At 42.7% G+C, this 13,583-nt stretch overlaps 2 protein-coding genes across 4 annotated transcripts in view; one reads left to right on the top strand and one right to left on the bottom strand.

Annotated features, from left to right (window-relative positions):
• The window catches only part of myo1g (myosin IG), a 37,393-nt gene extending 24,970 nt beyond the window's left edge, over window positions 1-12,423 (top strand). Inside the window, exons 26-29 of one of the 3 annotated variants that reach the window (XM_089022889.1) lie at window positions 488-2,080; window positions 3,336-3,480; window positions 6,359-6,485; window positions 9,595-12,423. The gene's annotated coding sequence lies outside the window, so the exon portion shown is untranslated. Of the gene's footprint in view, window positions 1-486; window positions 2,081-3,335; window positions 3,481-6,358; window positions 6,486-9,594 lie in introns of all 3 variants that reach the window. The other 2 variants (XM_089022886.1, XM_089022887.1) reach the window with 2 other exon arrangements.
• Window positions 6,467-9,600, bottom strand: LOC148882985 (cyclin-dependent kinase 5 activator 1). Its single transcript, XM_089022908.1, has 2 exons — window positions 9,302-9,600; window positions 6,467-8,303 (listed from the first exon to the last, which is right to left on the bottom strand). The coding sequence occupies exon 2, from the start codon at window positions 8,264-8,266 to the stop codon at window positions 7,289-7,291; it is 978 nt and encodes a 325-aa protein (XP_088879034.1). The 5' UTR covers window positions 8,267-8,303; window positions 9,302-9,600; the 3' UTR covers window positions 6,467-7,288.
• Window positions 12,424-13,583: the final 1,160 nt, after the last annotated feature.

Here is a 13,583-nt window from a genome sequence, read left to right on the forward strand (position 1 = left end):
TACCTATCTTTGTCTCTCTATCTGTCTCTCTGTCTCTCTCTGTCTCTGTACCTGTCTCTTTCTCTCTGTCTCTCTCCGTCTGTCTGCCTGCCTGTCTGTCTCTGTCTATCTCTCTTCCTCTGTCTCTCTCTCTGTCTTTCTGTCTCTGTCTCTCTCTCCGTCTGTCTCTCTCTTTCTCTCTACCTGTGTCTGTCTGTCTCGCTCTGTCTGTTTCTCTCTTCCTGTCTCTCTCTATCTGTCTCTCTCTCTCTTTCTCTCTCTCTCTGCGTCTCTGTCTTTCTGTCTCTCTCTCTGTTTCACTCTCTGTCTCTCTTCCATCCATCCATATGTATGTGTGTGTATCGCTCTCCCGCCCTCTCTCTCTCCCTCTCTCTCTGCATAGATAGATACACACATACATACATGCACGCACAACATAAAAAAACATTGCGCTCCACTGGTGTCCTCACACTGGTGTCAAGAAAATGGCGTGGGCGCTCTGCTGCAGGGCTTCTTCAGGTTTGGAAGCTGCACACGCCCTCCGCGGCTCTTTGGAGGTCGGCAACACTTCCACCACGGGGGGAGTTGAGGGCACAGACAAGCTCAGATGGAGCACAGCCCTCCTCCCGGCGCCGCTAAAAGGCCATCTGCGCCCCCCGGCCACTGTGAAGCAAGCCTTCAAGCTGTTTTCTGGCCCTCATCAATTCCCGTGTCAACAAATTGTCAGGATTGCAGACAGAGGTTTGATTTCTCTTGTTAAGATGCAATAATATTCAGACATCCCAGTTGTATTTCCGCACTGTACTTTATTCAATAATCCACAGTCAACAGTGTCATCATGAAAAAAAATGTTTGTCTTTGACACACTCTTAGTGACTTTATGAAAGTTTATTTGGGTTAATGTGCTTCTTTGTTTTTAGCAGGATATGACAGAAGATGGTAACCATGGAAACCCAAGGCGGTAATTGTGAATCTCGACAGCAATGTGATATCTATCTATTTGTCTCTGTTTTAAAGGACAATCGCCACCATTTTTTTGTTTCCTGACATCAGAAAAACGTTTTATAGGATTTAAAATACCCAAAACACGCAGGCTGATATTTTTAGTCAAGTGCAAAACACCAATAAAAATGACTTAAAGTGTCCCAAAACTACTTCAAAATGAACTCAGAGATGCAGTTTCAGAAGGTCCCGCCCCCTTGTTCGTGACGTCACGCCAGGACGTCTTTGCCTTGCTCTAGAATCAAGACAATGGCTTCAGATTCGGAGAAGATGCTTTCTTGTTACTCATCCAGTTATGAAAATGATTCAAATAGTTCTGAAGCGGAAAGCATACATGTTTGCAATCGATTAAAGAAGTCCTTCTGTATCAATTCGAGCGGTCTGGAGTCCAATGTAGCGTCCCAGAAAATGCACAAGATGGCGCCCAAGCTCCGTTGGAAATGGGCTGATTTGTCTGCTGGGAATTTGTGTCAACTAGTATCAAATAGTAGTCTTGGTGCAACACACAACGATTCACCATCGCGTTATTTATGTGTTTTCCTTCTAATTTTGCCATCAACACGAAGTTTTCAGATCAAACAAAGTACCCAAAATGCATCGTGTGTCGCTTTCTCGGTCAGGGGCGTTCCTGACGTGACCTCAGGCATCATCACCAACTCAAAAACAAGACTTCCTGAATATTCAGCGCGAGTCTTAAAACGTGAAATATAGCTATATGCGGTGGAATCTTTGTAAAATACGCTCAGTAGAAGTCATTTGAAGTGATTTTACAAATTATGGACACAACTTGTCGGGAGGCGTCGGTTGTCCTTTAACATCTGCCCACTGTCGTAAACCAAAAATTTGAGACAATCTATGTGTGCGCAGGCTGCCTGAGACAAACACCGTCAAGTACAATGGCCGTCTTTGTGTCACCATCTGCTGCGCTGATGGGGAGAAAAGAAAAGAAAAAAAATCCATTGATAGACACTCACTTGATCAAATTGATAACATGTGACTGAAAAAAGGCACCAGAGAGGATTGCCACATAAAATATCATTCAACCCTCCCACCCATCTAACCCCGCCCCTGAATGATCTCCATCGAAATTTAAAGTCATGTGAGTCATTCCTGAATTTGTTCGGGTTTTCATTTTTTCATGCTTGGGTGCCGATAAAGCGCTGGCCATGGCCTCTGGTAATGTTTTTTTCTTTTCCACAAGGGGGCCAGCATTTCCCTTTTTTCCATGTTAGCGCTGTGTTGCAGCTTCAGCTATTCAAGCGCTATATAAACCAATATGTATGTATTACATTGTATTTTGGACAGCCGCCCTCCTTTCAAGCTCATATAACTCCAGACCCATATAACTTAGGAATTAACTCTTTGTTTTTATGACGAAAAAAAGATTGTAAGATTTTTTTTACACTGCATTGAATATTTATGTAGTCCTAAAACTCAATATTCTGTGGTTCCTGGAATCCGAGTGACAAATGACAAAAACCCTGGCACTGGAATGGACATTATTTTTGCACATGTCTAACAGTGAATGAGTTAAAAATGACCAACACATGATATTAGAACAAGAATTCGTCATGTATAAAAAGTATGACATGAGCATGTAAAAAAAAATAATACAGTACATTTCTAAACTACCAGCCGGCATGCATTTTACATTTTTTTCCTTCATACTTGATATTTACATCAGTCTCACTGCATTGAATGGGGATCATGCTAACCTGCAGCAGCAGCAGCACCCTCCAATAATTTCACACGGCTCACAGAGCCGTTGCAACTCAACGAAAATCCAACAGCAAAGTTTTATACAAATAGGATTTTTTTGCTAAAAAAAAAAAAAACCATCGCAAATACTTTACAATAAAAACAATACATAAAATAATAAAACCATGAATAAAACAATAAATAATAAAATAGCAGTTTCTACTAGACCATGAAAGCAAGTTTAAACAGGTGGGTTTGTAGGAAGAGAGTCAATATTACGGATGTTGGCTGGAAGTGAGTTCCAGAGTTTGGGAGCAGAGCGGCGTAAAGCTCTGCACCCCATTGTGATGAGACGGGCAGTGGGCATACATAGTTGGAGGGAGGATGAGGATCTGAGGGAACGGAGATTTGAAGTAGGTCAGACAGATTGGGGGTGGCGAGGTTATGGATGGCTTTAAATGTAAACAGAAGTATCTAGTTGGAGTTTATGGAGAAAATTTTGATTGACCCCGAAAAGAAGTGAGTTACAATAATCAATACGGGGAGGTGACGAGACTGTGGATAAGGATAGCAGTGGTGTGAGGAGTGAGAGAATTTGCCCGTCAACTTCACAAATGTTATTTTCAGGACTTTCAAGTGACTTTTCTGTCCCACAGGTAGATCTCAAAGGAGGCTTTTGATTGGATAACGGGAATTACAGCTCTAGCTAGCCGAGGGGTGTCGGTTAATGAGCTTGGACGCCGTTGCCCTCCGAGGAAGGAAAAGTGACTGGATCCAGCCTGAGATACTGATTGGACAAAGGTAACGTCAACAGAGGGGGAACAGGACAGTTGCCATTTTGATCAATGTGTTAATATTGGTGCTTCTTTTGTGTCTGACTCCAATGGGAAAATGTCAGTGAGGCAGGATTGTGATGACATCCTAGAAGCTAGGAAAGTCATTTGAAAAAATATTTTTCAGATTTAAAGTCATCGCACTTCTCATCATCGTCTGATTTGACGTGACCTTTTAACCTTTGTCCTACAGACTCGTATGATCCTAAATAAATATGACAGCCGTGTTAGTCGTGCCCTTCCTCGTCCTGACGATAGCTGGCAGGGTTGGGGGTGTCAAATCTAATGAACAGCTGAGTGTGTGTGCAAGTGGGAGATGGGGTGGGGTGGTTATGGGGTAGCGGGGTGGGGGTGGGGATCAGACGAGACACAAGTGTCCTTGTCAAAGCTGCGCAGGCGAGAAGCAACAATGAGTCAAAAAATGGCTGCCGTGCCAGGGCCGAGAAAAGGCGCTTCTCTTTCTGCTTGTGAATCACGTCGTCATTCGTATCTGCTTGACTGGTGTGACTCACAGCAGCCTCCTCGGGTGGGCTCGATAGGGGGTTGGGGGGGGGGGGCTGGGAAAAGGCAGTTTTTGGTCCGATGTGGCCTTCGCTTAGTTCGAGGAGGATTTAAAGGCTGAGTCAAAAACTGTGACGGTCGTGTGACATCCAAAAAAATCTCAGTGGATTTGGGAACTGTATTTCGCTCGCTCATCTCGTCATTCCTTCGCTCGTTCTCTATCTGATTGGGCGAGAGGGGGGTAGGGGTTAGGGGGGATTAGTGCTGGATTACCCATTGAAGGGATGTTCGGCGCCGTGTTTGTTTATGTGTGTTAAGGTCAAATTTCATATCTGGTTGGATGATTCCGGAAAGGGGGGAATATGGAGGAAGGGGGGGCTTTTAGTAGCACAGCAGTGACATTGAGTGGAATATGGGATTAGATTTTTTTTCCCCGCCATACTCGAAATAATATTAATATAAATACAGTGATACCTCTGTTTAAGAACCCCTTGTCTTGCCAACTTTTCGGTTTACAAACGTTCAATTTATGAAAATTTCTCCATGGCATACGAACTATTTTTCGGGATACACACTGAGCTGCCACAATGAGTGATGTGTCGTTCGCGAACGAGCCCGTTCTCCTCACAAGAAAATGGCAGCCGACTGTTTTTATCCTGTATTCCCCGCCCCCAGTCTTCGGTTAAAGCCACGTGATTGGTCAAGAATGCAGCAGTGAGGAGAGGTGGTTTAAACATTAAAAAGACAGGCAGACAACAGTCAGAGTTTCAACTTTGATAGTTCAAAGGCAGAGTGTAGACTGCAAGATTAAAATATCCCATCAATCAGGCTCCACAAACAACCAGCACAAGCCATCTGTACACTTGATGCAAAAAGCTATCAACCCAGCTAAACAGAACACAATTGATGAGGAACGAGATAAAATGATCGCAGAGAAAGCACCTACAAGGGATCATTCCTCAAGATGGTGAAAGAAGAAGGTTACGTTCCTCATCAAGTGTTTAATGCTGAGGAAACCGGCCACTCCGTTTATTATACAGTTTATTTAATTATAATACCATAGCACATGTACTATACATAAAATAAGGTCTATTTTGAAATTATAAAGAAGAAAATCATATTTTATTGAGACATGTGAACGGATTATTCTCATTTTAATGGTTTCCTATGAGAAATTTATTTTTGGGAAACACACTTTTCGCCTTACGCACTCTGTCTGGGAACCAATTATGTTCGTAAAACAAGGTATCACTGTATGCAGCTATATATAGTTTTGCGTTTATTCCTAATAAAGAGCACATAAATAGTGAGGGGGGAGGTTTTTAAAAGGCTATCCAAGGGTGCCTGGATTAGCGGCCATGCTATAGCAGGGGTTGTTGAGTGGGCAATAAAGGGCAGAGGTCTTAAGGGGCGGGGCTAATCTGCTAATCTAATTAATACCCAGGCTGCGCCGGCCTGTCGGCAAAGGGAGGGAATGGGCGAAACAGCTGAAGACCCCGGCGGCCGACCACTCACAACTCGGTCATGCGAAAGTGGGCTATATGACTATACGATTGTGACAAACGCTGACAAGCTCGCTGGTAAAATTGATGAGGTTAAAAATAGGCAAGTGACCCACAAAAGCTAGAAGGACTCGAATTGGACTGACGCGCAGCTGTTCCCATCGTTCACTCCGCCAGTTGCGATCTCGCTTTGCATTGTGTCCGGGAATATCAGATTAAACTGTCCATGCCTCATTTTATGATTCAGTCACTGATGGGGAAAAAAACGTGTCAATCCAATCGGTGTGGATGTTTAGGTTCTCACCTAAAGGTTAGCACGAATATGCCAGCACTGTTTTTGATCAATAGGAATGTCGGTGACTGTCATTGCTTGACAGCTGTGGGGCGATTGTGCTTTTTTTTGCGCCTGTAATGGGCAGCATTTTCACAGCCCCGCTTTCAGAGCGCCGATGCATATGTGGATTTGTCGCGCCTTGGAATTGAAGCGGATTTACATGGGACAGGAGATGTGAGACAATCTCTTTTGGTCAATGGATGCTACAGCTTCTTGTTTGTTTTCAACAGTTAGCTAGTAGCAGACGTGCATATTCTACCATTACGTCCTTGATCCATTGGTGAAAAGGACACTTCGATCCTCTCCTCTTTCATCTAGAACTGCATCATGCAACAAAGACAGTGCAGAAAGTGCTTAAGATTGAACAACAGGCTGTCTTGATAGCAACTCCTGTATTTTGTTTTTCTACTTTTTCTTTTCCTTTCCTCTTCGTTTCATAACTTTGCTGCTGTGAAATGTACATATCTCCACTGCGACACTAATAAAGGCTAATCTAATTCAATCCAAAGGGATGCCGAGGAATCCCAAGAGGCAGCTGAGACAACTGGAGCCCCACAAAAACGTGCTGTGGTGGGTTTGGAGGGGGAGACAGGTGCAGCAAATGTCTCCTGAAGTCAAGTCAAGCAGATTTACTGGGTAAACGACACAAATGGATTGTCTTCCTGGTTCTTGGTTAAAATGATGGGTGTGAGAGAGAGTCAATTATATTTTGGGGGCTAATTTTGCACTTTTTTATGTACTTTACATTGGTTCAAAATTGAGTGACGAATGCATAACAATAAACCCTGTCAAATTCCATCATTGATGCCGATTTCACCAATGGAAATTTCAAATTCCCATTGGCAGCCTACACAAAAGATGCGATCGTAAACTAACGACATATGGCAGCAGATCGCGTCAGACCGTCGTGGGCATTTGATAGAGATTAGCCAGAATAAGAAGTTATCATATTTAAAGTTTCATGCTTCGTCAACATGTGTGACTCGAATACAAAATTGAAGCACAGACAACATGGGGTCAATCTGAGGTCAACGGACACAGCAAGTTAAACTCATCTTCATCTCGGAGATCTGGCCTTGGACAAAATTTAGGACTTGGGAAACTCTTTATCACCGAAGCAATTTACGACATGAAACTCCTTCACAGGAAGAGCTCATTAGCCAGGTTTCAAATTTATCAGTTCATGGAAGAGACATTGTTTTATTGTTTACAGCTGTTTGCACTTAGAATGTCCAGGGGCGTGGTATTCTAATCAGGAAAACTATGTTTTACTAACGTATCACTTAAATTTTCTTGTACTCTGAATAAATAGCTTGGCAGAGGGCTGCAGAATGCAAGCGTCTGTCATGAATGGCTCCTTTTCGTGCCGACAGTAAAGACAATCTTTCTGGGTTCGAGTCTTTGTCCACAGTGTCCGATCGAACATCCGAAACCCCTTCTCACCGATCCAACACCCGACCGTAATCTCGCTGGTCGCATCCCCCTTCGCTTTTGAGTTCCGCAAACACTTGGGTGAAAAAATGAGGGTTGGCGTTGATTTGTAGCATCTTGGAGCTTGTAGCGTTAATGATGGCGAGGCAGCGATCCCAAAAGGCCTCTTTCCCCGACTCAACCAGGAAAGGTTTCAGCGGATAGGAAATTTCATTGCCCATGTACGAGTAAGACAGGTAGAGGCAGGTGAGCAGAATCGCCTGGAGCTCGTGCTCCGACGCCACCAAATCGCCATCCACCACGTCCCGACACAGCATGTACACGAAAACCACGTTGGCCGGCGTGACGAAAGCCTGGTCCTGCCAGCCCTGCAGCAAAAGCGAGCGATCCACGGCCCTCAGCCACAAAACCGGGTCGGATGGCGCCAGATGCTTGAGTCGGTAGCAGCGACAGCACAGGAACTCCCCCAAGCAGCGCAGGAGCTCGCTGGTGGACGCCTGGACGATGACGCGTTTAGGGGACGTGGTCAACGTCCCCTGGGGAGGCTTTTTCGCCTGCTGGGGTTTCACGCAGCCGTACCCGCGGCCCTGATGACCGAGTCCCAGACCGTAACCGAGCCCCAGGCCGAGTCCCGATGAGATCTCGTAGCTGCTCAGGTTGGCACAGGACAGAGACTTCCTCGCGTTCTCGTAGTTGAAATGCAGCACAGGATCCTTTCGGTAGATGTTGTTGTTGTTGAACGGATCGACGATGCCAACCGGACCTTTGGGGTCTTTCTTGGAGGTCCCTTTCTTCTTGCTGGAGGCTACCAGTCGTTTCCACGTGAGGATCGGAAGGAAGATGGACTGGCCTCTCTTCAAACCGCGATCTTTTTGGTTGTTGAGGGATCGGCTGCTCAGGCTTGGGTAGTGGCTCAACGAGCCGGGACGGTTTTCGTAATAGCCTGACTTGCGTGCGCCGGGAGACAGGGACAAAACGGTACCCATGATGATGATGATTCTGGGTCCAATGCTCAAAAATGACCTGCAATTCAAGAATAAGAAAACATCATCCTCAAATTTCTGTGACGATCGTCTTTTCGGGACATGAGCTGCGCTTATAAATTGTTCAAAACCAACATTTGGCAGTGGATTTCAGTTCTTGCCATGAGATTAGTGATGGTGAATAAGAAGTTATCATATTTAAGAATTTCATGCTGTTATATCAGTGTTTGAAATAACGTATATAATTTAGGAATTAACTCTTTTCTTCTGATGAATGAAGAGAATCTAATGTTACTTACGCCGCATTGAATGTTTATGAAACTCAATATTCTGTGGGTTATTCAGGAGTGGGCACATTTTTGCACATCGTCTGCCAGTGAATGAGTTAAACTTGTTGATGAGGAGCCACAGACAAACTAAAAAAAATAATGATGCCAAGTCATTGGAGTGCCCTGTTGATTTGATTTTCTCTTAATGTGACATCGTCCGCGGAAAGCGAAGCAAAGTACAAAGATCGTGCGATAGCCCCATCACGCTACATTAATCCAAACCGGCTCACCCACCCCATTATAAATACAGGATACCTCAACGACCATCACAAAGGTAAATAAAATGACTTTATTATATAGTACAGTTTATTTTCTTTAATTATAATACCATAGCACATTTATTATACATACAATAAGGTATATTTTGTGTAGTTTTAAGGTGGCTTAGAACATTATAAAGTAGAAAATTATGTTTTATGGGGACCTGGGAACGGATTATTTTCATTTTAATGGTTTCCAATGGGAAATTCATTTTTGGGATACACACTTTTCGCCTTACACACTCTGGGAACCAAGTACGTTCATAAACCAAGGTAGCACTGTATTTTGAGGATCACTAAATGATTGATTTGCATCGTTGATCATGGATATTTAACCCAGGTTACGGGTTGCATGGAAGATTTGAACCTAAAATGAGAAGTTACCATAGCACAAATCAAACCAAGTTTGTTTGTTTAAAATCCACAATTTCAAACAACAAAATGCTTACCTGAGAATTCCAAACGAAGCAAACCAGCTGCGCCGTTGTCCGCACAGATTCCAACGCACCAAAAAGTGATTTTTCCACCTCACTGCGAAGTCATGGAATCTTTTGTAGCCTTCTTCACAGATGCAACAAGCGTGTTAGCCGGGATGCGCTTTTGTCATCTTCCTCCTCCTCGCGCGCCTTAAAGCCGCACGCGCGTAAACATTGCGAGGGAATATCCTTTCGTCAGCATCTCCGCGGTTAAAGATGCGGACATTGTTAGCTGCTTTCATATGTGTCGCATCTGCTTACTCAAGGTGCGCTTTCCCTCTGGATCATCATCATCATCTCCCAAACTGGACCTTCCACAGCTCGGCTGCCTTCAGACGGACCTTGTGAAGGAGCGCTCTGGAATATTAGTCCGCCTCTCGTGGGCTCGAGGCGGAAGCTTGTAGCCCCGCCCCCCATCCCCAGCTACCCCTCACTCTTCCCACCGAGGACAATGGACAGCGAGCGTCCATTTGAATACGAATTGATTGGATTTAATCTAATCATTGTCATAATGTGGTTTAGATTATGGGATTAAAAAACACAGTACAGTTTGGAGGTCCGCCATTTATTTTCAAATCAGTTTATAATAGCAGGGGAAAACCGTTGGATGAAATGTTCTGTTTGGTGGTCGGGAATTAGATTCTGGTAGTGGCGGACCGTCAGGGCCTGCAAGGCCTTCTCTACTGGCCTAAAAATATCTGAATCACAGACTGATGTGAATTATTGTTGGAATAAAACTGTATATCACATGTGTCAAAGTCAAGGCCCGCGGGCCAAATCCGGCCCGCCACATCATTTTTTTCGGCCCGCGAAAGCAAATCAAACTTGTTAAATTCCATGATGATTGCTAAAATCTGAGCCAAAATTTCATATTTTTGGATGTCAAACACAATAAAAGTCATTATTCTTGACTTCAGATTTGAAAAGGAGTTATTCATTAATTTGCTGTGTGCTCTATATGTAATATTTGAAGGGATTTAAACATTCTAATGGGTTCCCCAAATTCATAACGGCCCTCGAGAGGAAACCATAACTACAATGTGGCCCGCGGCAAAAAATGACTTTGACACCCCTGCTGTATATCATGTAGTCACATTATATTCGTAAACTAGTTTGCTTTGTATTATCCAAGTTACTAACACACGCATATAGCTCACTTAATTTTGTCCATGAATTCTAATGAAATAATTCCAAATTGTCTTTCAGCTTTCTGTTGTTACTTTTCCCCTGTTGCGCTGCTTCCAGACATATGTTTTTGTATTTAGACATTTAACCAATCACATTTCAGCCATCATTTGTTACCGGGGTCGAAAATTTACCTGGACGCCTTCACAATCAGTTTTGCAAGCCCTGGAGAATCAAATGTGTCGATCAAACTGTTGCTTTAACCAATCAGATTTCGAGTTGGCCACCCAAAAGGGACACATTTAAGGCTTTGGTTAACGTCAACATTTTCACAAATTAGCTAGTCACTAGCCAATCATAGTTTGTGAAAACTGCTCTGATCACAAGCCACGAGTGACAATAGTGTACTTGCCAGAGTAAGCACACTGTATCGGTTTGGTTTTTCTTGCTTGGAGAGGGTGCCGATGAAGCGCTCGTCAGACCTCTGGCAATGTTTTTTACCTTCCGAGAGGAGGCAGAAGTTCGCTTTTTTTTCCATGTTAACGCTTTGTTCCAGCTTCAGCTGTTGTTAGAGTGCTATATAAATCAATAGGTATTGTATTTTGTACAGCCGCCCCTATTTCAAGATCAGATAACTCCAGACCCATGTAACTTAGGAATTAACTTTTCTTTTCTGATAAAAGAAGAGAGTTCTTACGCTGCATTGAATGTTGATTTAGTCCTAAAACTCAATATTCTGTGGGTCTTGGAATTTGAGTGATAATGACAAAAACCCTGGCACTGGAGTGGACACATTTTTGCACGCCTGGCAGTGAATGAGTTAATTTCCTTATAATTAAAATACAATTATAATAATGACTCTCCGTTCTGTACATATTACAGATGAGATTCCAGTAGTATATACGTCATTGTAAACAGATCCAGATAACTAATCCTTCTGTGGGTCAGGTAATATGATGTAACTGTCCTCTGATAAGTCCATGTTGTCGTAGCTCATCCTCAATGTTCACAGTTTTGTCTTAAGCGCGATATGACGTGGATTGAACATTCGCGTCATTTCAGGATGACCCTGAGACTAGCTTTGTCCAAACAACTGTAGATAAGATTCTGAAGCTAAAATAAAACAATTTTGACTAATTAGCTCATTCCTCTTGGCAGTTAGGCAGTTTTCAGAGAAAATGCATAAAATGGGAAGGGGGGATAAAAACCTTGCATCTTGTTTTCCCGAGGGACAAAACTCTAGGAAGCTAAAAAAAAAAAAACAGCAATTAAATGATGATGGTGCAACAGAGATAAGAAGAATATGTGGGCAGCTGAAAAGCAAACAACAAAACTGCAGTTGTCAACAAGCCTTCAACGACCTACAAAGAATATAGAAAAAACACTGAATATGTATCTACAGCACTTGATTTGTACTTTTGTTCACTGCTCTCTCTCACGCACAGGCGCAGCTGCATGACTCTATCTCCTCCCCAGCTGACCCGGATACCCTGACTGCTCTGAAAAGAACTCTTGTTAGCCACTGTTGAACGATATATATACACACACACACACGCACGCACGCACGCACGCACACACACGCACACACACCCCCGAAGCGACAGAGTCAAGGCTCGTGGTGCTTTTTGTCATCTCATTCCCAATTAATCCTTTCAGGGACAACGGTTACGAGAGTGGACAGACAGCTCGTCGTGTTATCAGGTGGCACGGTGCACGAAAGTTGTCTTTCGTCTAAATGGGAATCACTTTCGCTCACAAAATGGTTGTTGATGAATTTGATTTTAGCCTGTGGTATTGGTTGCTTTGTTATGAAACGAATATAGTGGTCCTCAACCATCGGTGCAAACAGTTTGTTGTTTAGCTAGCTAGCTACTTAGCTATCTAGCTATTTTATTTTTTTATTATTGTTTTTATTTATCGATTTTTGTATTTATTTAATTATTCATTCAATTCATTATTTCTTTTTTTTATTCATAAGATTCATTCATTCATTGATTCATTTATCTGTTTATTTATTTATCAGAATCAGAAAGCCTTTAATAGTCCCACAATGGGGAAATTTGCATTTACTGTATCTATTTATATATTCCTTTATTTATCTACTTATCCTGTGACAGTAAAGTGACCTTGAGAGTTTTGAAAGGCGCTTACAAATGAAATTTATTATTACGTATATATTATTTATTTTTCTATTTAATTATTTATATGATGGAGTATGACGAAAGTTTGAGTGACGAACAATCGTGATTCCACTAAAGATACGTCACTACGTAATCACGTGCTCTTACGTCGCGTGAATGTACGCTCCGGCCACTAATTGGAGTCCATCTTTTTCCCCCTACACAGCTTTTGGTAAGCAAGTAAACGCATTATGTCCCAAAAATGAAATATGTTCGCGTTAAAAACAAAGTAAGAGGAATAATTACATAATAAACCGAAACCCGTGATAATGTTTTGTAGGTGAATGTATTTTGAAACTTTCTGACGCTTTTGTGGCTGTATCTTCAGAGTGACGTGTGGAAAAATTCGTTGCGTCAGGTATGTCGCACACCCCAAAGAAAAACACACAAAAAAAAAACAATGCAATACCACAAACCTGGTGAATAATTTCATATTAGCATTCATGCAATTAAGTGGGAACATGTGAAATTGCAGAGCCGAGCTTTTACAGACCCACAATGTCGTGAACATTAGCACGTTAGCCGCTAATGACTAACATCTGTTGTAATCAAACGACCATGTCGTCTTCTCAACATGGACCTTGACAAGTCACCACATCTGAAGGAATTACATTCCAATTTAAAAATTCGCTTTGAGTTTTCAGACACACGGGAGGATATGGAGCGTCAATGTTATATGTTTTGTATTGGTTTGCATGTGGATTTGTTGAGTCGGTTGAAATGAATAGAGAAACTGTGAATAAACGGATAATGGGATTGTTTCAGCATTCTTGCAGCAACACGTCCCTCTTGTGGTGGAAAGTGAAATTACTGATTTATTTTTGAGGGGACAATTGAAGCACTCCCCAGTAGAGGGCAGTCAATGCACATAAACGAGCTCATTGTGCTGTTCATACAGTTAGGGGTCTGTTTATTCTATATAACCTGCATCAGAAACATTTAACGCTTTG

This window comes from Hippocampus bargibanti, linkage group LG20 (assembly GCF_051943395.1).
Source record: "Hippocampus bargibanti isolate YZ-2025 linkage group LG20, ASM5194339v1, whole genome shotgun sequence".
Taxonomy (NCBI): Eukaryota; Metazoa; Chordata; class Actinopteri; order Syngnathiformes; family Syngnathidae; genus Hippocampus; species Hippocampus bargibanti.